The sequence below is a fragment of the Coregonus clupeaformis genome, chromosome 26 (genome assembly GCF_020615455.1).
Source record: "Coregonus clupeaformis isolate EN_2021a chromosome 26, ASM2061545v1, whole genome shotgun sequence".
In the NCBI taxonomy this organism is placed as follows: domain Eukaryota; kingdom Metazoa; phylum Chordata; class Actinopteri; order Salmoniformes; family Salmonidae; genus Coregonus; species Coregonus clupeaformis.
In genome coordinates this window covers 50019323-50043763 of record NC_059217.1, presented here as the reverse complement: position 1 = coordinate 50043763, position 24441 = coordinate 50019323, and the positions used below count along the sequence as shown (strand labels likewise).

The 24441-nt window shown below is 46.2% G+C and overlaps 1 protein-coding gene across 1 annotated transcript in view; it reads right to left on the bottom strand.

The window, feature by feature from the left end:
• Positions 1-593: 593 nt before the first annotated feature.
• The window catches only part of LOC121540126 (E3 ubiquitin-protein ligase RBBP6-like), an 84436-nt gene continuing 60588 nt past the window's right edge, over positions 594-24441 (bottom strand). Inside the window, 6 exon segments of the mRNA XM_045207650.1 lie at positions 594-4069; positions 8940-9081; positions 9347-11226; positions 11229-11528; positions 11531-11861; positions 21032-21151. Coding sequence (XP_045063585.1) covers positions 2030-4069; positions 8940-9081; positions 9347-11226; positions 11229-11528; positions 11531-11861; positions 21032-21151 — 4813 coding nt within the window. The 3' untranslated portion in view covers positions 594-2029.

Here is a 24441-nt window from a genome sequence, read left to right as displayed (position 1 = left end):
TAGTAGGCTAAAACCTCGCCTTGCCATCGACCTTCCTCGCGGTTCCTGCGCTTGACCTGTAGGCTAAAACCTCGCCTTGCCATCGACCTTCCTCGCGGTTCCTGCGCTTGACCGGTAGGCTAAACCCTCGCCTTGCCATCGACCTTCCTCGCGGTTCCTGCGCTTGACTAGTAGGCTACTTCAATGAAAGTTCCAAAACCTAATGTAGCCGCCTAGGGAAAGTGAATCCTACAGAAGAATACATCAAGATAGATAGCCAAGCTGCAAGATCTTCACTCTCCAAGCTTTTCACTTGGGACACGTTTGGGCAACCCTTTATTGCAAGGGTCCGTAATAAAGCATTTATACAGCATTTATAAAAGTGTGTGTTCACCATTTATTAAAATCATTAACCCCGAATGTATCAACCATTTTACTAATTATTGGTATTTATAAAACTATTTAGTTAAAAGTATTTTTTTTTAGCAGTCCCTAATCTAAAGTGAGTGTGAATTATACTTTATAAAATGTTTTTAAGTGACCAGTGTAATTTCTCACTAAAAGATGGGCCCTTGGTAGACGTTGCTGCACTTGTGCCTAGTAAAAGAATAAGCAACAACACAGGATGTTTAAGGAAATATAAATGTGTGACTAGCTTTACTAACATGAACAGATGTAGGAATAAAGGTAATAAAAGGTGAGTAAACGGTTTGTAAATGCCTTTATAAACGTTTTATTACAGACCCTTAATATACAATTATCCACATTTGAAGCCCTTTTTTAAAAGCAGAGGTGAAAAACAAGAAAATGGAGATCAACATTTTTGCTGAAAAGTTTTTTTTATTATCTTCAAAACAAGAGAAAAATAAAAATAAAAAAATGTCCCTCCGGTATTCATTCAGCTGGTAGTTTAAATTAAACAGAGGTCATTGCAAAACTAAAAACCAAAACAGGAAACAGATAGATTTTTAATCTTCACAGTGCAACGCACGGAACCCTTCAATCCAACATGTCCCTTAAACACCCTCCAGTGGATCTCTACCCAGTCCAGCTCAACTAGCAACAATATTCACATACTGTCATAATTGTGTAAATATAATTAATTCCGGTACCATAAGACGTGGAACCAACTACTGCCACTTGGCCTTGAACAAATTCCCAGATTCCTGAAATCAAGAAGGGGAATCCTCTCAACCGGGATTTCTGGGAAATCTGGTGAATTAGGGGAAATAGTTTAGCAGCCCCTAGGCCCATTACTTCCACTAAGATGCTCTGGCCCAGCCTGCTAACAGCAGAGTAACATTCATCTCTATCTTGAAAGTACCTTTTCCTTCCTCCTAAACGTTTTCACTCAAAAATGCACATTCCGACGTGAAAGACGGTATTTCGCGCGCGTCCCTAACAGGGGTTCACTATTCTGTATATAGTCCACTACATCGGGAACTGGTTGCTATTTGGGACGCAGCCTAGGTTGTACAAACTCTTCAAAAGGACCTGGGGGGGGGGGAACAAATCAACGTTTTGCAATTAGTTCCTTTTTTAAACACAAAAAATAAAATAAAAGTTCCAACCATCACTCAAGCAAACCGACTCGTCCAAGCAGCAGCCCAAGTTAGAACAGTCCAAAATTAATATTTCATACGTCAGCCTTAAAATGTATTTAAATGAATTCAAAAATCCTCAGCAAAACCAGATAAAGTGTTGAACTAAAGTGAACAGCGCAGAGCGGTAAGTCCTCTTCCGATCGTCACAAATGGCACCCTATCCCCTACACAGAGCCCTACACAGTGCCCTACACAGTGCCCTACATAGTGAATAGGATGGGATTTGGAATGCAGCCTGGGTGATCCCCTGAGTCCTCACCTGACAGAGTCTAAGAAGGAAACCAATATCCTTCCTCCAAAATGGCTCCCTACTCCCTTATCTAGTGCACTACTTTTTTATCCAGAGCCTTAAGTAGTGTGTACTAGATAGGGAATAGGGTTTTGGGACACACTCTTGGGCTGAAACGCGTTGAACGCTTCACAATGAAACGTCTCATTAGGCTCCGCTAGCAATTCGGGTCTTCTTCTCTCCCCATCTCCTCGTCCTCCTCCTTCTCCTTCTTCTTCTTCTTCTTGTGTTTCAGTCCTGTGATCTCTCCCTCCTCAGCCTCCAGGCTCGCCTGTCTCTTCTCCTTTTTCTCCTTCTTCTTCTTCTTCTTCCGTTTCTTCTTCTCCTTTTTCTCCTTCTTCTTCTTCTTGTCTTTCTTGTTGCCCAGGCTACCGACAGAGCTGGAGCTGCTGCTACGACTTCTGCTGCTGCTGCCCCCAACCACCGCTCTCTGTCCCGACGCCGCTCTCTGTCCCGACGCCGCTCTCTGTCCCGACGCCGCTCTCTCTCCCGACGCCGCTCTCTGTCCGGACACTTTTTTCTCTCCCTCCTCCTCCTCCTCCTCCTCCCCCCTGTCCTCCCCCTCTGAGATCTCTCCCTCGCTGTAGTCAGGTTCGAAGGCCGCTTCATCAGTCTCTCTGGCCAGGTCAGGAGGAGGTCTGGAAGAAGGGACAGAGGGAGGAGATCTGGAAGAAGGGACAGAGGGAGGAGATCTGGAAGAAGGGACCGAGGGAGGAGATCTGGAAGAAGGGACAGAGAGAGGAGATCTGGAAGAAGGGACTGAGGGAGGAGATCTGGAAGAAGGGACTGAGGGAGGAGATCTGGAAGAAGGGACCGAGGGAGGAGGTCTGACTTTAGGGTGCTCCCTCTCTCTCTCCTTCTGCACCCCTCTCTCCTTCTCCCTCTCCCTCTCCTTCTCTCTCATCCTTTGCACCTCCCCCTCTCTCTCCTTCTTTCTTTCTCTCTCTCTGACAGCTCGGGGTACCCCTGCCCTGTTGTCAGTCCTGGGGGGCTGTATGGGGGACTTTCCACCACTCATCTCCTTCTCTAGGGTGCCTAGGCTGGCCTGCTGGCTCTCCCTCCCCGCTGAGGAGCGCTCTGCTCTGGGTTCCTCTCCCTCAGCCTCCCCTCTCCTGGGCTGGTTCTCCATGGAGCTGGAGACCGGAAGAGAGGGGTATATGTCCTGCGTCGTGTCCCTGCCAGGGCTGCTCTCTCTGGGCCTGGTGGGCTCAGACCCTCCCTGATCTCTCTGGGTGCTGGAGGAGGAGGGGTCAGATGGGGCTGGGTCTCTCTTGGAGGGCGGAGAGGCACTGCCTAGCTTTCCGTGGTCTGGTTGTCTGCAGTCGGCGAGGTGGTCTCTGTGGTCTTTGGGGTGGTCTCTCTGCTCTCTGGTGGTCTCTTGGTCGTCTGGTGGTCTGCGGTCAGTAGAGTTTGTGTTACGGTCAACGGTGGAGGAGTTCTGGTCTTTGCTGTCTTTACGTTTGTGGTCGAGGTGGTCTCTCTGTTTGTGGTCTCTCTGTTTGTGGTCTCTGTGGTCTCTGTGGTCTCTGGCTCTGGGGTCAGGTGGTCTGGGGTCAGAGGTTGAGTTGTGGTCCCTGGACGAAGAGGGTTTACGGTCGCGTGAGAAAGAGTGTGAGGAGGAAGAGGAGCTCTTTTCACTGCCGTGGTCGCTCCCTCTCCGCCAAGTCCTCTCTCGCTCTCTCTCTCTCCTCTCTCGCTCCGGCCGCTGAGAGGAAGGTCTGTCCATCTCTTTGTCAGAAGCGCGGCTGTGCTGCCTCTCTCTTTCTCTCTCTTTCCCCCTCTCTCTCTCCCGTTCCTTTAACCGCTCCCTCTCTCTCTCCCGCTCCTTTAACTGCTCCCTCTCTCTCTCCCGCTCCTTTAACTGCTCCCTCTCTCCCTCCATCTCCTTTAACCGCTCCCTCTCTCCCTCCATCTCTCTGTCTTTCTCAGTAGCTATGTGGTCTTTGGAGTGTTTTCCATCCTGCAGGCTGTCTTCTCCGTCTCTGCCACTAGAGGGGGACAGAGTTCTCTCTGGCTTGGGAAAGGTACGGTCCCTCTCTTTCGCACGCATTGCCACGGTCTCTGTTGTCACGGTGATGTGGGTTCCAGGGGGGAAAGGGAGAGAGGGGTTGAGCAGGGGGCGGAGTTGAACCCTGACCCCTCCTCCTTCCTCTTCCTCTGATTCGTAGTCCTCCTTCTCCCACTTGGACCGAGGGACCTGCAGGAGGAGAGAACGGAAGATCTGCTCAGCTTGATATTTTTCAGGGTGTGTGTGACATTTGGTCAACCGTCTGAACTGTACGAGTACCATCTGGTCTAACAGGTGTAGAGCTGTGTGTGTCTGACCTGTATGAGTACTATCTGGTCTAACAGGTGTAGAGCTGTGTGTGTCTGACCTGTATGAGTACTATCTGGTCTAACAGGTGTAGAGCTGTGTGTCAGACCTGTATGAGTACTATCTGGTCTAACAGGTGTAGAGCTGTGTCTGACCTGTATGAGTACTATCTGGTCTAACAGGTGTAGAGCTGTGTGTCTGACCTGTATGAGTACTATCTGGTCTAACAGGTGTAGAGCTGTGTGTGTCTGACCTGTATGAGTACTATCTGGTCTAACAGGTGTAGAGCTGTGTGTCTCTGACCTGTACGAGTACCATCTGGTCTAACAGGTGTAGAGCTGTGTGTGTCTCTGACCTGTATGAGTACTATCTGGTCTAACAGGTGTAGAGCTGAGTGTGACCTGTATGAGTACTATCTGGTCTAACAGGTGTAGAGCTGTGTGTGTCTGACCTGTATGAGTACTATCTGGTCTAACAGGTGTAGAGCTGTGTGTCTCTGACCTGTACGAGTACCATCTGGTCTAACAGGTGTAGAGCTGTGTGTGTCTGACCTGTATGAGTACTATCTGGTCTAACAGGTGTAGAGCTGTGTGTCTGACCTGTATGAGTACTATCTGGTCTAACAGGTGTAGAGCTGTGTGTCTCTGACCTGTACGAGTACCATCTGGTCTAACAGGTGTAGAGCTGTGTGTCTCTGACCTGTACGAGTACCATCTGGTCTAACAGGTGTAGAGCTGTGTGTGTCTGACCTGTATGAGTACTATCTGGTCTAACAGGTGTAGAGCTGTGTGTATCTGACATGTATGAGTACTATCTGGTCTAACAGGTGTAGAGCTGAGTGTGACCTGTATGAGTACTATCTGGTCTAACAGGTGTAGAGCTGTGTGTGTCTGACCTGTATGAGTACTATCTGGTCTAACAGGTGTAGAGCTGTGTGTGTCTGACCTGTATGAGTACTATCTGGTCTAACAGGTGTAGAGCTGTGTGTCTCTGACCTGTACGAGTACCATCTGGTCTAACAGGTGTAGAGCTGTGTGTCTCTGACCTGTACGAGTACCATCTGGTCTAACAGGTGTAGAGCTGCGTGTGTCTGACCTGTATGAGTACTATCTGGTCTAACAGGTGTAGAGCTGTGTGTCTGACCTGTACGAGTACTATCTGGTCTAACAGGTGTAGAGCTGTGTGTCTGACCTGTACGAGTACTATCTGGTCTAACAGGTGTAGAGCTGTGTGTCTGACCTGTACGAGTACTATCTGGTCTAACAGGTGTAGAGCTGTGTGTCTGACCTGTATGAGTACTATCTGGTCTAACAGGTGTAGAGCTGTGTCTGACCTGTATGAGTACTATCTGGTCTAACAGGTGTAGAGCTGTGTGTGTCTGACCTGTACGAGTACTATCTGGTCTAACAGGTGTAGAGCTGTGTGTCTGACCTGTACGAGTACTATCTGGTCTAACAGGCGTAGAGCTGTGTGTGTCTGACCTGTATGAGTACTATCTGGTCTAACAGGTGTAGAGCTGTGTGTGTCAGACCTGTATGAGTACTATCTGGTCTAACAGGTGTAGAGCTGTGTGTCTCTGACCTGTACGAGTACTATCTGGTCTAACAGGTGTAGAGCTGGTATGAGTACTATCTGGTCTAACAGGTGTAGAGCTGTGTGTCTGACCTGTATGAGTACTATCTGGTCTAACAGGTGTAGAGTTGTGTGTCTGACCTGTATGAGTACTATCTGGTCTAACAGGTGTAGAGCTGTGTGTGTCTGACCTGTATGAGTACTATCTGGTCTAACAGGTGTAGAGCTGTGTGTGTCTGACCTGTATGAGTACTATCTGGTCTAACAGGTGTAGAGCTGTGTGTGTCTGACCTGTATGAGTACTATCTGGTCTAACAGGTGTAGAGCTGTGTGTCTCTGACCTGTACGAGTACTATCTGGTCTAACAGGTGTAGAGCTGTGTGTGTCTGACCTGTATGAGTACTATCTGGTCTAACAGGTGTAGAGCTGTGTGTGTCTGACCTGTATGAGTACTATCTGGTCTAACAGGTGTAGAGCTGTGTGTGTCTGACCTGTATGAGTACTATAATAATAATAATAATAATAATAATTGGTCATTTTAGCAGACGCTCTTATCCAGAGCGACTTACAGGAGCAATTAGGGTTAAGTGCCTTGCTCAAGGGCACATCGACAGATTTTTCACCTAGTCGGCTCGGGGATTAGAACCAGCGACCTTTCGGTTACTGGCACAACGCTCTTAACCACTAAGCTACCTGCCGCCCTTAGACTATCTGGTCTAACAGGTGTAGAGCTGTGTGTGTCTGACCTGTATGAGTACTATCTGGTCTAACAGGTGTAGAGCTGTGTGTGTCTGACCTGTATGAGTATTATCTGGTCTAACAGGTGTAGAGCTGTGTGTCTCTGACCTGTATGAGTACTATCTGGTCTAACAGGTGTAGAGCTGTGTGTGTCTGACCAGTATGAGTACTATCTGGTCTAACAGGTGTAGAGCTGTGTGTGTCTGACCTATATGAGTACTATCTGGTCTAACAGGTGTAGAGCTGTGTGTCTGACCTGTATGAGTACTATCTGGTCTAACAGGTGTAGAGCTGTGTGTGTCTGACCTGTATGAGTACTATCTGGTCTAACAGGTGTAGAGCTGTGTGTGTCTGACCTGTATGAGTACTATCTGGTCTAACAGGTGTAGAGCTGTGTGTCTGACCTGTATGAGTACTATCTGGTCTAACAGGTATAGAGCTGTGTGTCTGACCTGTATGAGTACTATCTGGTCTAACAGGTGTAGAGCTGTGTGTGTCTGACCTGTATGAGTACTATCTGGTCTAACAGGTGTAGAGCTGGGTGTCTCTGATGACCTGTATGAGTACTATCTGGTCTAACAGGTGTAGAGATGTGTGTGTGTGTGACCTGTATGAGTACTATCTGGTCTAACAGTTGTAGAGCTGTGTGTCTGACCTGTATGAGTACTATCTGGTCTAACAGGTGTAGAGCTGTGTGTCTCTGACCTGTACGAGTACTTTCTGGTCTAACAGGTGTAGAGCTGTGTGTCTGACCTGTATGAGTACTATCTGGTCTAACAGGTGTAGAGCTGTGTGTGTCAGACCTGTATGAGTACTATCTGGTCTAACAGTTGTAGAGCTGTGTGTGTCTGACCTGTATGAGTACTATCTGGTCTAACAGGTGTAGAGCTGTGTGTCTGACCTGTATGAGTACTATCTGGTCTAACAGGTGTAGAGCTGTGTGTGTCTGACCTGTATGAGTACTATCTGGTCTAACAGGTGTAGAGCTGTGTGTGTCTGACCTGTACGAGTACTATCTGGTCTAACAGGTGTAGAGCTGTGTGTGTGTCTCTGACCTGTATGAGTACTATCTGGTCTAACAGGTGTAGAGCTGTGTGTGTGTCTGACCTGTATGAGTACTATCTGGTCTAACAGGTGTAGAGCTGTGTGTCTGACCTGTATGAGTACTATCTGGTCTAACAGGTGTAGAGCTGTGTGTCTCTGACCTGTACGAGTACTTTCTGGTCTAACAGGTGTAGATTTGTGTGTCTGACCTGTATGAGTACTATCTGGTCTAACAGGTGTAGAGCTGTGTGTGTCAGACCTGTATGAGTACTATCTGGTCTAACAGGTGTAGAGCTGTGTGTGTCTGACCTGTATGAGTACTATCTGGTCTAACAGGTGTAGAGCTGTGTGTCTGACCTGTATGAGTACTATCTGGTCTAACAGGTGTAGAGCTGTGTGTGTCTGACCTGTACGAGTACTATCTGGTCTAACAGGTGTAGAGCTGTGTGTCTCTGACCTGTACGAGTACCATCTGGTCTAACAGGTGTAGAGCTGTGTGTGTCTGACCTGTATGAGTACTATCTGGTCTAACAGGTGTAGAGCTGTGTGTATCTGACATGTATGAGTACTATCTGGTCTAACAGGTGTAGAGCTGAGTGTGACCTGTATGAGTACTATCTGGTCTAACAGGTGTAGAGCTGTGTGTGTCTGACCTGTATGAGTACTATCTGGTCTAACAGGTGTAGAGCTGTGTGTGTCTGACCTGTATGAGTACTATCTGGTCTAACAGGTGTAGAGCTGTGTGTCTCTGACCTGTACGAGTACCATCTGGTCTAACAGGTGTAGAGCTGTGTGTCTCTGACCTGTACGAGTACCATCTGGTCTAACAGGTGTAGAGCTGTGTGTGTCTGACCTGTATGAGTACTATCTGGTCTAACAGGTGTAGAGCTGTGTGTGTCTGACCTGTATGAGTACTATCTGGTCTAACAGGTGTAGAGCTGTGTGTGTCTGACCTGTATGAGTACTATCTGGTCTAACAGGTGTAGAGCTGTGTGTGTCTGACCTGTATGAGTACTATCTGGTCTAACAGGTGTAGAGCTGTGTGTGTCTGACCTGTATGAGTACTATCTGGTCTAACAGGTGTAGAGCTGTGTGTCTCTGACCTGTATGAGTACTATCTGGTCTAACAGGTGTAGAGCTGTGTGTGTCTGACCTGTATGAGTACTATCTGGTCTAACAGGTGTAGAGCTGTGTGTCTGACCTGTATGAGTACTATCTGGTCTAACAGGTGTAGAGCTGTGTGTGTCTGACCTGTATGAGTACTATCTGGTCTAACAGGTGTAGAGCTGTGTGTGTCTGACCTGTATGAGTACTATCTGGTCTAACAGGTGTAGAGTTGTGTGTCTGACCTGTATGAGTACTATCTGGTCTAACAGGTGTAGAGCTGTGTGTGTCAGACCTGTACGAGTACTATCTGGTCGTCAGCAGGTGCGGAGCTGTCGTTGGTGTATTCCTCCAGTGTTTTAACGACAGTCTTCCTCTGCTCTGCTCTGCCCTCTGCTCCACCACACACAGGACTACTGCCCCCTGGGGGACTGGTGCTGCTTTACACAACAACACATATCAGTTAATATAGACACCACCTCCACCACCACACAGGACTACTGCCCCCTGGGGGACTGGTGCTGCTTTACACAACACATACAGTATTTCAGAGTAGGACTTTATCACGTGTTATGACTTAACATTGACACTCTTATCCAGAGAGACTTCCATTCATTCCACTAAAGGTAGACAGTCATTATTATTAGAGACACACCGCTGTTATTAGATGGCACGGTCAGTTCCCCAGACAGCCAGTCTCACCTGGTGTAATCCACTACGGCTCCTGATCCGTCGGGCGCCAGGACCTTACAGCCCCTCTTGGCTCTGCTCCTCTCTACGCTTCCCTTCATATAGCCGCTCTGATTGGCTGCCTCTGTTCCGGCCACGCCCACAACCACACCAGCCCCAGCCAGCCTCCCTCCTCCTCCTCCTCCTCCTCCTCTGTTGTTGTTCTTGATCTTCCTCTGAGGCTCTCCCTCCATCAGAGGCCTTATGGAACCCCTCTCCATCTCCTTCTCTACGTCACGTTTGGGGTTGCAGGGTTTTGGTGTCTCGGTGAGCTCCACTCTGGGAGATTTGATTTGGGGCACCTCCATCTCCTTATCAGACGTACTCCTCTCCTCCTTTCTCGCCTTCCTCTCCTCCTCCTCCTCCTCCTTCCCCCTCCTCCTCCTCTTCTTCTTCTCAGGCTTGGTGTCTGGAGCTTTGCCAGGGGCTCTCTCCTGTTCTCTACCCAGCCTGTCAGCCTCTCTCCTGGGCTTGTCCTCTCTCCCTGAGCCCCTGTCCTGCCGAAACTCTGGATCTCGCTTCCCTCTCTGCTCCTCCTTGGCTGGTCTGGAATGGTCCAGGTCGGTTCTGAACGGTTTCAACTGGTCCGGGTCAGTTCTAACCGGTTTAAACTGGTCTGGGTCGGTTTTAACTGTATTGAATTGGTCTGGGTTGGTTCTGACAGGTTTAAACTGGTTTGGGTCAGTTCTAACCGGTTTGAATGGGTCTGGGTCGATTCTAACCGGCTTGACCTGGTCTGGGTCGGGTTTAGGAGGTGGTAGTTTGGGAGCTGATGTTAGGGGTGCAGGGGGTTGGGGGGAGGTGGGTTTGGAAGAGTCTGGTTGGAGGGGAGTAAATTCATCTTTGACCCGTTTGACTGACGGTTCTGTTAGAGAGGTCTCCTGGTAGTCTGTACCAGCTGGGGTGGTCTTGCCCCGGTCTGTCCCGACTGGGGTGGTCTTGTCCCGGTCTGTACCGGCTGGGGTGGTCTTGCCCCGGTCTGTACCGGCTGGGGTGGTCTTGCCCCGGTCTGTACCGGCTGGGGTGGTCTTGTCCCGGTCTCTACTGGCTGAGGTGATCTTGTCCCGGTCTCTACTGGCTGGGGTGATCTTGTCCCGGTCTCTATTGGCTGGGGTGATCTTGTCCCGGTCTCTACTGGCTGGGGTGATCTTTTCCCGGTCTGTCCCAGTCTCGTCCCGGTCTGTCTCTGCGTCTCTCTCTCTGTCGGTCTTCCAGCTCTTGGACGGTGAGTCTTTCCTAGCTGTGCTGAAGTCCGGTCTGCGTTTGGACCCTCCTCTTCTCCCCTCTACCTCCCCCTTACTGTCCCCGGTCCACCTATCAGCTTTGTCCGGGACTACGTCTGAGGCGTCGCTGTCCATTGGCTCGTCCCGTACGGGGGTGGAGTCATCGTGGCTTGACGAGCCAACGGGAGTCCTCCTGGTTCTCTTCTTCTCTTCTTTCCGAGCGTCGTCCGTAGAGTCAGACGCACTGGAGTACGAGGATTCTCCTCCCCCTCTCCCTTCCTCCGTCTTCCTCCTCTTCCTCTTCCTGTGCTTCTGCTCTTTCAGGTCGGAGGTCACAGTGACCGTGGCACCGGCGATGCTCGACGACGGACCTCCGTCACCCTTAGCGACCTTCAGTGGCATCTGAGGATCCTGATTGGCTGGCCGGGCCAGCGGCAGATGTCCAAACTGCTCAGCACACTTCTCCTGGTAAGTCATTGGCTGGTTCCTGCCCCTGGGGGAGGGGTGTGAGGGGGGAGGGGGATAGCCCTCACCTCGCCTCCTCCCTCGGCTGAAGGGGGAGGATTCACGGTCCAGGCGGTGTCGAGGGGAGGGGTAGAAGTCAGAGGGGGGAGGAGGGCTGTGGGGGTCTCTGTTTCGTCCGGCTGGGGGTGGCACAGGGGCAGGGGTGGAGCTAAGCGCCGATCGGCCCCTGTAGGGAGGGGGGTATTGGGAAGGGGGTTGTGGGAGCTGTAGTTTTTGAAGTATTTCTCGTACCACTCCCTGTATTCCCTCTCCCACTCCCGGTACCTCTCCTTCTCGTACGGGTCGTTGTGGTCTGGGCCTCGGCCGTACACCGCCGGCTCCCTCTCCCGATCCCTCTCCCCGGTCCGGCCCGGGTATTTCCTCTCTCCCTCAGGCGGCGCGGCCCAGCAGCGGCAGGCTTCCTGGAGCTTGGGGGTGGAGGTGTGTGGGTCCGGTAACCCCCTTGGCCTGGTGATCTGGAGCGTGACCGGTACCCCCCTCCTCGTCCCCGTCCTCTCCCCCGTCCCGCCACATCTCGGCCCCGGTAAGGCGGTGGCGAGCGTGATCGGCGGTAGCCGCGGGAACGGGAGCGGGAGCGGTAGCCGCGAGGTCGTCCGTGGCGGCGGGAGTAAGGGGAGGAGCGGGAGTAAGACCTGGAACGGGATCTGGAACGGGATCTGGAACGACTGGAGGAACGGGAGTATGAACGAGAACGGGAACGGGATTTGGAGTAGGAAGAGCTACTGTAGGACGACCTAGACCTGGGGAGAGAGAGAAAGGACAGATGGAGAGAGAGAGAAATGGGCAGATGGAGAGGGAGAGAGAGAGAAATGGACAGATGGAGAGGGAGAGAGAGAGAAATGGACAGATGGAGAGGGAGAGAGAGAGAAATGGACAGATGGAGAGGGAGAGAGAGAGAAATGGACAGATGGAGAGGGAGAGAGAGAGAAATGGACAGATGGAGAGGGAGAGAGAGAAATGGACAGATGGAGAGGGAGAGAGAGAATGGACAGATGGAGAGGGAGAGAGAGAAATGGACAGATGGAGAGGGAGAGAGAAATGGACAGATGGAGAGGGAGAGAGAGAAAGGACAGATGGAGAGGGAGAAAGGACAGATGTAGAGAGAGAAATGGACAGATGGAGAGGGAGAGAGAGAAAGCACAGATGGAGAGGGAGAGAGAGAAAGGACAGATGGAGAGGGAGAGAGAGAAAGGACAGATGGAGAGGGAGAGAGAGAAATGGACAGATGGAGAGGGAGAGAAAGAAAGGACAGATGGAGAGGGAGAGAGAGAAATGGACAGATGGAGAGGGAGAGAGAGAAAGGACAGATGGAGAGGGAGAGAGAGAAAGGACAGATGGAGAGGGAGAGAGAGAGAAAGGACAGATGGAGAGGGAGAGAGAGAAAGACAGAGGGAAAGATTAAGTGTGAGCAGTATACAATAATATTATGTGAGTATAGAATACTATAATGCAAGTATAGAATACTATTGTGTGAGTATAGAATATTATGCGAGTATAGAATACTATTATATAGTGGGGGGAAAAAGTATTTAGTCAGCCACCAATTGTGCAAGTTCTCCCACTTAAAAAGATGAGAGAGGCCTGTAATTTCCATCATAGGTACACGTCAACTATGACAGACAAATTGAGAATTTTTTTCTCTCCAGAAAATCACATTGTAGGATTTTTAATGAATTTATTTGCAAATTATGGTGGAAAATAAGTATTTGGTCACCTACAAACAAGCAAGATTTCTGGCTCTCACAGACCTGTAACTTCTTCTTTAAGAGGCTCCTCTGTCCTCCACTCGTTACCTGTATTAATGGCACCTGTTTGAACTTGTTATCAGTATAAAATACACCTGTCCACAACCTCAAACAGTCACACTCCAAACTCCACTATGGCCAAGACCAAAAGAGCTGTCAAAGGACACCAGAAACAAAATTGTAGACCTGCACCAGGCTGGGAAGACTGAATCTGCAATAGGTAAGCAGCTTGGTTTGAAGAAATCAACTGTGGGAGCAATTATTAGGAAATGGAAGACATACAAGACCACTGATAATCTCCCTCGATCTGGGGCTCCACGCAAGACCTCACCCCGTGGGGTCAAAAATGATCACAAGAACGGTGAGCAAAAATCCCAGAACCACACGGGGGACCTAGTGAATGACCTGCAGAGAGCTGGGACCAAAGTAACAAAGCCTACCATCAGTAACACACTACGCCGCCAGGGACTCAAATCCTGCAGTGCCAGACGTGTCCCCCTGCTTAAGCCAGTACATGTCCAGGCCCGTCTGAAGTTTGCTAGAGTGCATTTGGATGATCCAGAAGAGGATTGGGAGAATGTCATATGGTCAGATGAAACCAAAATATAACTTTTTGGTAAAAACTCAACTCGTCGTGTTTGGAGGACAAAGAATGCTGAGTTGCATCCAAAGAACACCATACCTACTGTGAAGCATGGGGGTGGAAACATCATGCTTTGGGCTGTTTTTCTGCAAAGGGACCAGGACGACTGATCCGTGTAAAGGAAAGAATGAATGGGGCCATGTATCGTGAGATTTTGAGTGAAAACCTCCTTCCATCAGCAAGGGCATTGAAGATGAAACGTGGCTGGGTCTTTCAGCATGACAATGATCCCAAACACACCGCCCGGGCAACGAAGGAGTGGCTTCGTAAGAAGCATTTCAAGGTCCTGGAGTGGCTCTAGCCAGTCTCCAGATCTCAACCCCATAGAAAATCTTTGGAGGGTTGAAAGTCCGTGTTGCCCAGCGACAGCCCCAAAACATCACTGCTCTAGAGGAGATCTGCATGGAGGAATGGGCCAAAATACCAGCAACAGTGTGTGAAAACCTTGTGAAGACTTACAGAAAACGTTTGACCTGTGTCATTGCCAACAAAGGGTATATAACAAAGTATTGAGAAACTTTTGTTATTGACCAAATACTTATTTTCCACCATAATTTGCAAATAAATTCATTAAAAATCCTACAATGTGATTGTCTGGATTTTTTCCCCCTCAATTTGTCTGTCATAGTTGACGTGTACCTATGATGAAAATTACAGGCCTCTCTCATCTTTTTAAGTGGGAGAACTTGCACAATTGGTGGCTGACTAAATACTTTTTTCCCCCACTGTATGAGTGTTGTATGAGTATTGTATAACAGTTATGAGTATGATGTGAATATTGTATGAGTATTATACCTGGAGTAAGGGCGTTGTCTCTCCTTCTGGATCTTTCTGTATTGTATGAGTATTGAGTATTATACCTGGAGTAAGGGCGTTGTCTCTCCTTCTGGATCTTTCTGTATTGTATGAGTATTGAGTATTATACCTGGAGTAAGGGCGTTGTCTCTCCTTCTGGATCTTTCTGTATTGTATGAGTATTGAGTATTATACCTGGAGTAAGAGCGCCTCCTCTCCTTCTGGATCTTTCTGTATTGTATGAGTATTGAGTATTATACCTGGAGTAAGGGCGTCTCCTCTCCTTCTGGATCTTTCTGTATTGTATGAGTATTGAGTATTATACCTGGAGTAAGAGCGTCTCCTCTCCTTCTGGATCTTTCTGTATTGTATGAGTATTGAGTATTATACCTGGAGTAAGGGCGTTGTCTCTCCTTCTGGATCTTTCTGTATTGTATGAGTATTGAGTATTATACCTGGAGTAAGAGCGTTGTCTCTCCTTCTGGATCTTTCTGTATTGTATGAGTATTGAGTATTATACCTGGAGTAAGGCGCCGCCTCTCCTTCTGGATCTTTCTGTATTGTATGAGTATTGAGTATTATACCTGGAGTAAGGGCGTTCCTCTCCTTCTGGATCTTTCTGTATTGTATGAGTATTGAGTATTATACCTGGAGTAAGAGCGTCTCCTCTCCTTCTGGATCTTTCTGTATTGTATGAGTATTGAGTATTATACCTGGAGTAAGGGCGTTGTCTCTCCTTCTGGATCTTTCTGTATTGTATGAGTATTGAGTATTATACCTGGAGTAAGAGCGTTGTCTCTCCTTCTGGATCTTTCTGTATTGTATGAGTATTGAGTATTATACCTGGAGTAAGGGCGTTGTCTCTCCTTCTGGATCTTTCTGTATTGTATGAGTATTGAGTATTATACCTGGAGTAAGGGCGTTGTCTCTCCTTCTGGATCTTTCTGTATTGTATGAGTATTGAGTATTATACCTGGAGTAAGGGCGTCTCCTCTCCTTCTGGATCTTTCTGTATTGTATGAGTATTGAGTATTATACCTGGAGTAAGAGCGCCTCCTCTCCTTCTGGATCTTTCTGTATTGTATGAGTATTGAGGATTATACCTGGAGTAAGGCGTTGTCTCTCCTTCTGGATCTTTCTGTATTGTATGAGTATTGAGTATTATACCTGGAGTAAGGGCGTTGTCTCTCCTTCTGGATCTTTCTGTATTGTATGAGTATTGAGTATTATACCTGGAGTAAGGGCGTCGCCTCTCCTTCTGGATCTTTCTGTATTGTATGAGTATTGAGTATTATACCTGGAGTAAGGGCGTTGTCTCTCCTTCTGGATCTTTCTGTATTGTATGAGTATTGAGTATTATACCTGGAGTAAGAGCGCCTCCTCTCCTTCTGGATCTTTCTGTATTGTATGAGTATTGAGTATTATACCTGGAGTAAGGGCGTTGTCTCTCCTTCTGGATCTTTCTGTATTGTATGAGTATTGAGTATTATACCTGGAGTAAGAGCGTTGTCTCTCCTTCTGGATCTTTCTGTATTGTATGAGTATTGAGTATTATACCTGGAGTAAGAGCGCCTCCTCTCCTTCTGGATCTTTCTGTATTGTATGAGTATTGAGTATTATACCTGGAGTAAGGGCGTTGTCTCTCCTTCTGGATCTTTCTGTATTGTATGAGTATTGAGTATTATACCTGGAGTAAGGGCGTTGTCTCTCCTTCTGGATCTTTCTGTATTGTATGAGTATTGAGTATTATACCTGGAGTAAGAGCGCCTCCTCTCCTTCTGGATCTTTCTGTATTGTATGAGTATTGAGTATTATACCTGGAGTAAGGGCGTTGTCTCTCCTTCTGGATCTTTCTGTATTGTATGAGTATTGAGTATTATACCTGGAGTAAGAGCGCCTCCTCTCCTTCTGGATCTTTCTGTATTGTATGAGTATTGAGTATTATACCTGGAGTAAGGGCGCCTCCTCTCCTTCTGGATCTTTCTGTATTGTATGAGTATTGAGTATTATACCTGGAGTAAGGGCGTTGTCTCTCCTTCTGGATCTTTCTGTATTGTATGAGTATTGAGTATTATACCTGGAGTAAGAGCGCCTCCTCTCCTTCTGGATCTTTCTGTATTGTATGAGTATTGAGTATTATACCTGGAGTAAGAGCGTCTCCTCTCCTTCTGGATCTTTCTGTATTGTATGAGTATTGAGTATTATACCTGGAGTAAGGGCGTTGTCTCTCCTTCTGGATCTTTCTGTATTGTATGAGTATTGAGTATTATACCTGGAGTAAGAGCGTCCCTCTCCTTCTGGATCTTTCTGTATTGTATGAGTATTGAGTATTATACCTGGAGTCTTTCTCTCCTTTTTTTATGTATCTGGAGTAAGAGCGTCGCCTCTCCTTCTGGATCTTTCTGTATTGTATGAGTATTGAGTATTATACCTGGAGTAAGAGCGTTTCTCTCCTTCTGGATCTTTCTGTATTGTATGAGTATTGAGTATTATACCTGGAGTAAGAGCGTCTCTCCTTCTGGATCTTTCTGTATTGTATGAGTATTGAGTATTATACCTGGAGTAAGAGCGTCTCCTCTCCTTCTGGATCTTTCTGTATTGTATGAGTATTGAGTATTATACCTGGAGTAAGGGGCGTCTCTCTCTCCTTCTGGATCTTTCTGTATTGTATGAGTATTGAGTATTATACCTGGAGTAGGCGCTCCTCTCCTTCTGGATCTTTCTGTATTGTATGAGTATTGAGTATTATACCTGGAGTAAGGGCGTCTCCTCTCCTTCTGGATCTTTCTGTATTGTATGAGTATTGAGTATTATACCTGGAGTAAGGCGTTGTCTCTCCTTCTGGATCTTTCTGTATTGTATGAGTATTGAGTATTATACCTGGAGTAAGAGCGCCTCTCTCTCCTTCTGGATCTTTCTGTATTGTATGAGTATTGAGTATTATACCTGGAGTAAGGGCGTTGTCTCTCCTTCTGGATCTTTCTGTATTGTATGAGTATTGGAGTATTATACCTGGAGTAAGGGCGTCGCCTCTCCTTCTGGATCTTTCTGTATTGTATGAGTATTGAGTATTATACCTGGAGTAAGAGGCGTCTCCTCTCCTTCTGGATCTTTCTGTATTGTATGAGTATTGAGTATTATACCTGGAGTAAGGGCGTCTTCTCTCCTTCTGGATCTTTCTGTATTGTATGAGTAGTTGAGTATTATACCTGGAGTAAGGGCGTTGCTCTCTCCTTCTGGATCTTTCTGTATTGTATGAGTATTGAGTATTATACCTGGAGTAAGGGCGTTCTCTCCTTCTGGATCTTTCTGTATTGTATGAGTATTGAGTATTATACCTGGAGTAAGGGCGTTGTCTCTCCTTCTGGATCTTTCTGTATTGTATGAGTATTGAGTATTATACCTGGAGTAAGGGCGTTGTCTCTCCTTCTGGATCTTTCTGTATTGTATGAGTATTGAGTATTATACCTGGAGTAAGGGCGTCTCCTCTCCTTCTGGATCTTTCTGTATTGTATGAGTATTGAGTATTATACCTGGAGTAAGGGCGTTGTCTCTCCTTCTGGATCTTTCTGTATTGTATGAGTATGTATACCTGAGTAAGGCTTACTCTCCTTCTGATCTTTCTGATTTTAGTATTGAGTATTATACCTGGGTAGCGTTCTCTCTCCTTCTGGATCTTTCTGTATTGTATGAGTATTGAGTATTATACCTGGAGTAAGGGCGTTGTCTCTCCTTCTGGATCTTTCTGTATTGTATGAGTATTGAGTATTATACCTGGAGTAAGAGCGTCTCTCCTTCTGGATCTTTCTGATTGCTGTTCTGTATGTTCTCCTTCTGATCTTTCTGTATTGATGAGTATTGAGTATTATACCTGGAGTAAGAGCGTCGCCTCTCCTTCTGGATCTTTCTGTATTGTATGAGTATTGAGTATTATACCTGGAGTAAGGCGCCTCCTCTCCTTCTGGATCTTTCTGTATTGTATGAGTATTGAGTATTATACCTGGAGTAAGAGCGTTCTCCTCCCTTCTGGATCTTTCTGTATTGTATGAGTATTGAGTATTATACCTGGAGTAAGGCGTCGCCTCTCCTTCTGGATCTTTCTGTATTGTATGAGTATTGAGTATTATACCTGGAGTAAGGCGTTGTCTCTCCTTCTGGATCTTTCTGTATTGTATGAGTATTGAGTATTATACCTGGAGTAAGGGCGTTGTCTCTCCTTCTGGATCTTTCTGTATTGTATGAGTATTGAGTATTATACCTGGAGTAAGGGCGCCTCCTCTCCTTCTGGATCTTTCTGTATTGTATGAGTATTGAGTATTATACCTGGAGTAAGAGCGTCTCCTCTCCTTCTGGATCTTTCTGTATTGTATGAGTATTGAGTATTATACCTGGAGTAAGGGCGTCTCCTCTCCTTCTGGATCTTTCTGTATTGTATGAGTATTGAGTATTATACCTGGAGTAAGAGCGCCTCCTCTCCTTCTGGATCTTTCTGTATTGTATGAGTATTGAGTATTATACCTGGAGTAAGGGCGTTGTCTCTCCTTCTGGATCTTTCTGTATTGTATGAGTATTGAGTATTATACCTGGAGTAAGGGCGTTGTCTCTCCTTCTGGATCTTTCTGTATTGTATGAGTATTGAGTATTATACCTGGAGTAAGGGCGTCTCCTCTCCTTCTGGATCTTTCTGTATTGTATGAGTATTGAGTATTATACCTGGAGTAAGAGCGTCGCCTCTCCTTCTGGATCTTTCTGTATTGTATGAGTATTGAGTATTATACCTGGAGTAAGGGCGTTGTCTCTCCTTCTGGATCTTTCTGTATTGTATGAGTATTGAGTATTATACCTGGAGTAAGGGCGTTGTCTCTCCTTCTGGATCTTTCTGTATTGTATGAGTATTGAGTATTATACCTGGAGTAAGGGCGTTGTCTCTCCTTCTGGATCTTTCTGTATTGTATGAGTATTGAGTATTATACCTGGAGTAAGGGCGTTGTCTCTCCTTCTGGATCTTTCTGTATTGTATGAGTATTGAGTATTATACCTGGAGTAAGGGCGTTGTCTCTCCTTCTGGATCTTTCTGTATTGTATGAGTATTGAGTATTATACCTGGAGTAAGGGCGTTGTCTCTCCTTCTGGATCTTTCTGTATTGTATGAGTATTGAGTATTATACCTGGAGTAAGGCGTCCGCCTCTCCTTCTGGATCTTTCTGTATTGTATGAGTATTGAGTATTATACCTGGAGTAAGGCGTTGTCTCTCCTTCTGGATCTTTCTGTATTGTATGAGTATTGAGTATTATACCTGGAGTAAGAGCGTCTCCTCTCCTTCTGGATCTTTCTGTATTGTATGAGTATTGAGTATTATACCTGGAGTAAGAGCGCCTCCTCTCCTTCTGGATCTTTCTGTATTGTATGAGTATTGAGTATTATACCTGGAGTAAGGGCGTTGTCTCTCCTTCTGGATCTTTCTGTATTGTATGAGTATTGAGTATTATACCTGGAGTAAGGGCGTTGTCTCTCCTTCCTGGATCTTTCTGTATTGTATGAGTATTGAGTATTATACCTGGAGTAAGAGCGTCTTCTCTCCTTCTGGATCTTTCTATATTGTATGAGTATTGAGTATTATACCTGGAGTAAGGGCGTTGTCTCTCCTTCTGGATCTTTCTGTATTGTATGAGTATTGAGTATTATACCTGGAGTAAGAGCGCCTCCTCTCCTTCTGGATCTTTCTGTATTGTATGAGTATTGAGTATTATACCTGGAGTAAGGGCGTTGTCTCTCCTTCTGGATCTTTCTGTATTGTATGAGTATTGAGTATTATACCTGGAGTAAGGGCGTTGTCTCTCCTTCTGGATCTTTCTGTATTGTATGAGTATTGAGTATTATACCTGGAGTAAGAGCGTCTCCTCTCCTTCTGGATCTTTCTGTATTGTATGAGTATTGAGTATTATACCTGGAGTAAGGGCGTCTCCTCTCCTTCTGGATCTTTCTGTATTGTATGAGTATTGAGTATTATACCTGGAGTAAGGGCGTTGTCTCTCCTTCTGGATCTTTCTGTATTGTATGAGTATTGAGTATTATACCTGGAGTAAGAGCGCCTCCTCTCCTTCTGGATCTTTCTGTATTGTATGAGTATTGAGTATTATACCTGGAGTAAGGCCTTGTCTCTCCTTCTGGATCTTTCTGTATTGTATGAGTATTGAGTATTATACCTGGAGTAAGGGCGTTGTCTCTCCTTCTGGATCTTTCTGTATTGTATGAGTATTGAGTATTATACCTGGAGTAAGGGCGTTGTCTCTCCTTCTGGATCTTTCTGTATTGTATGAGTATTGAGTATTATACCTGGAGTAAGGGCGTTGTCTCTCCTTCTGGATCTTTCTGTATTGTATGAGTATTGAGTATTATACCTGGAGTAAGGGCGTTGTCTCTCCTTCTGGATCTTTCTGTATTGTATGAGTATTGAGTATTATACCTGGAGTAAGGGCGTTGTCTCTCCTTCTGGATCTTTCTGTATTGTATGAGTATTGAGTATTATACCTGGAGTAAGGGCGTTCTCTCTCCTTCTGGATCTTTCTGTATTGTATGAGTATTGAGTATTATACCTGGAGTAAGGGCGTTGTCTCTCCTTCTGGATCTTTCTGTATTGTATGAGTATTGAGTATTATACCTGGAGTAAGGGCGTTGTCTCTCCTTCTGGATCTTTCTGTATTGTATGAGTATTGAATATTATACCTGGAGTAAGAACGCCTCCTCTCCTTCTGGATCTTTCTGTACTCCAGCAGCTCCTTTGCAAAGTCGTTCGTGAACTCATCCAGCTTGGACTTTTCCCGGTTACCATAGCGACAGTGGGAGCTGGGGAGGACAGGAGGCGAGAGGGACGATATTTTTGATAACAGTATGAAGAGGTGAGGCAGGAGAGAGAGAGAAGAAAACACTGCTCAGTTTAACGAGCGGGGTCAACGTCTCCCGTCACAGTTAAAATAATAAACTAGAGCGATTGAAAGAGAAGTAGTTCTGTGAACCACACTTTGGCCTGAGACTTTAGTCGCTCACACAATACATGTTAGCGGAGGAGAATGACCGAACACACAGGCGGCAAACTCATTCCATTGACGGGGCAGAGTGTCTTGAGTTTTCACTCCTACCTTGTACTCGATTGATCAATTAAGGTCATTGATTGGTTAGGAATCAGAACAGAGGAAGACTAACTACTCAACAGTAAGAATGACAGTCAGTCCATCAGAACAGAGGAAGACTACCTACTCAACAGTAAGAATGACAGTCAGTCCATCAGAACAGAGGAAGACTACCTACTCCACAGTAAGAATGACAGTCAGTCCATCAGAACAGAGGAAGACTACCTACTCAACAGTAAGAATGACAGTCAGTCCATCAGAACAGAAGACTACCTACTCAACAGTAAGAATGACAGTCAGTCCATCAGAACAGAAGACTACCTACTCAACAGTAAGAATGACAGTCAGTCCATCAGAACAGAGGAAGACTACCTACTCCACAGTAAGAATGAGTCAGTCCATCAGAACAGAGGAAGACTACCTACTCAACAGTAAGAATGACAGTCAGTCCATCAGAACAGACGAAGACTACCTACTCAACAGTAAGAATGACAGTCAGTCCATCAGAACAGAGGAAGACGACCTACTCAACAGTAAGAATGACAGTCAGTCCATCAGAACAGAGGAAGACTACCTACTCAACAGTAAGAATGACAGTCAGTCCATCAGAACAGAGGAAGACTACCTACTCCACAGTAAGAATGACAGTCAGTCCATCAGAACAGAGGAAGACTACCTACTCAACAGTAAGAATGACAGTCAGTCCATCAGAACAGAGGAAGACTACCTACTCCACAGTAAGAATGACAGTCAGTCCATCAGAACAGAAGACTACCTACTCCACAGTAAGAATGACAGTCAGTCCATCAGAACAGAAGACTACCTACTCAACAGTAAGAATGACAGTCAGTCCATCAGAACAGAAGACTACCTACTCAACAGTAAGAATGACAGTCAGTCCATCAGAACAGAGGAAGACTACCTACTCAACAGTAAGAATGACAGTCAGTCCATCAGAACAGAGGAAGACTACCTACTCAACAGTAAGAATGACAGTCAGTCCATCAGAACAGAGGAAGACTACCTACTAAACAGTAAGAATGACAGTCAGTCCATCAGAACAGAGGAAGACTACCTACTCAACAGTAAGAATGACAGTCAGTCCATCAGAACAGAGGAAGACTACCTACTCAACAGTAAGAATGACAGTCAGTCCATCAGAACAGAAGACTACCTACTCAACAGTAAGAATGACAGTCAGTCCATCAGAACAGAGGAAGACTACCTACTCAACAGTAAGAATGACAGTCAGTCCATCAGAACAGAGGAAGACTACCTACTCAACAGTAAGAATGACAGTCAGTCCATCGGAACAGAGGAAGACTACCTACTCAACAGTAAGAATGACAGTCAGTCCATCAGAACAGAGGAAGACTACCTACTCAACAGTAAGAATGACAGTCAGTCCATCAGAACAGAGGAAGACTACCTACTCCACAGTAAGAATGACAGTCAGTCCATCAGAACAGAGGAAGACTACCTACTCAACAGTAAGAATGACAGTCAGTCCATCAGAACAGAGGAAGACTACCTACTCAACAGTAAGAATGACAGTCAGTCCATCAGAACAGAGGAAGACTACCTACTCCACAGTAAGAATGACAGTCAGTCCATCAGAACAGAGGAAGACGACCTACTCAACAGTAAGAATGACAGTCAGTCCATCAGAACAGAGGAAGACTACCTACTCCACAGTAAGAATGACAGTCAGTCCATCAGAACAGAGGAAGACTACCTACTCAACAGTAAGAATGACAGTCAATCCATCAGAACAGACGAAGACTACCTACTCAACAGTAAGAATGACAGTCAGTCCATCAGAACAGAGGAAGACGACCTACTCAACAGTAAGAATGACAGTCAGTCCATCAGAACAGAGGAAGACTACCTACTCAACAGTAAGAATGACAGTCAGTCCATCAGAACAGAGGAAGACTACCTACTCCACAGTAAGAATGACAGTCAGTCCATCAGAACAGAGGAAGACTACCTACTCAACAGTAAGAATGACAGTCAGTCCATCAGAACAGAGGAAGACTACCTACTCCACAGTAAGAATGACAGTCAGTCCATCAGAACAGAAGACTACCTACTCAACAGTAAGAATGACAGTCAGTCCATCAGAACAGAAGACTACCTACTCAACAGTAAGAATGACAGTCTGTCCATCAGAACAGAGGAAGACTACCTACTCAACAGTAAGAATGACAGTCAGTCCATCAGAACAGAGGAAGACTACCTACTCAACAGTAAGAATGACAGTCAGTCCATCAGAACAGAGGAAGACTACCTACTAACAGTAAGAATGACAGTCAGTCCATCAGAACAGAGGAAGACTACCTACTCAACAGTAAGAATGACAGTCAGTCCATCAGAACAGAGGAAGACTACCTACTCAACAGTAAGAATGACAGTCAGTCCATCAGAACAGAAGACTACCTACTCAACAGTAAGAATGACAGTCAGTCCATCAGAACAGAGGAAGACTACCTACTCAACAGTAAGAATGACAGTCAGTCCATCAGAACAGAGGAAGACTACCTACTCAACAGTAAGAATGACAGTCAGTCCATCGGAACAGAGGAAGACTACCTACTCAACAGTAAGAATGACAGTCAGTCCATCAGAACAGAGGAAGACTACCTACTCCACAGTAAGAATGACAGTCAGTCCATCAGAACAGAGGAAGACTACCTACTCAACAGTAAGAATGACAGTCAGTCCATCAGAACAGAGGAAGACTACCTACTCAACAGTAAGAATGACAGTCAGTCCATCAGAACAGAGGAAGACTACCTACTCAACAGTAAGAATGACAGTCAGTCCATCAGAACAGAGGAAGACTACCTACTCAACAGTAAGAATGACAGTCAGTCCATCAGAACAGAGGAAGACTACCTACTCAACAGTAAGAATGACAGTCAGTCCATCAGAACAGAGGAAGACTACCTACTCCACAGTAAGAATGACAGTCAGTCCATCAGAACAGAGGAAGACTACCTACTC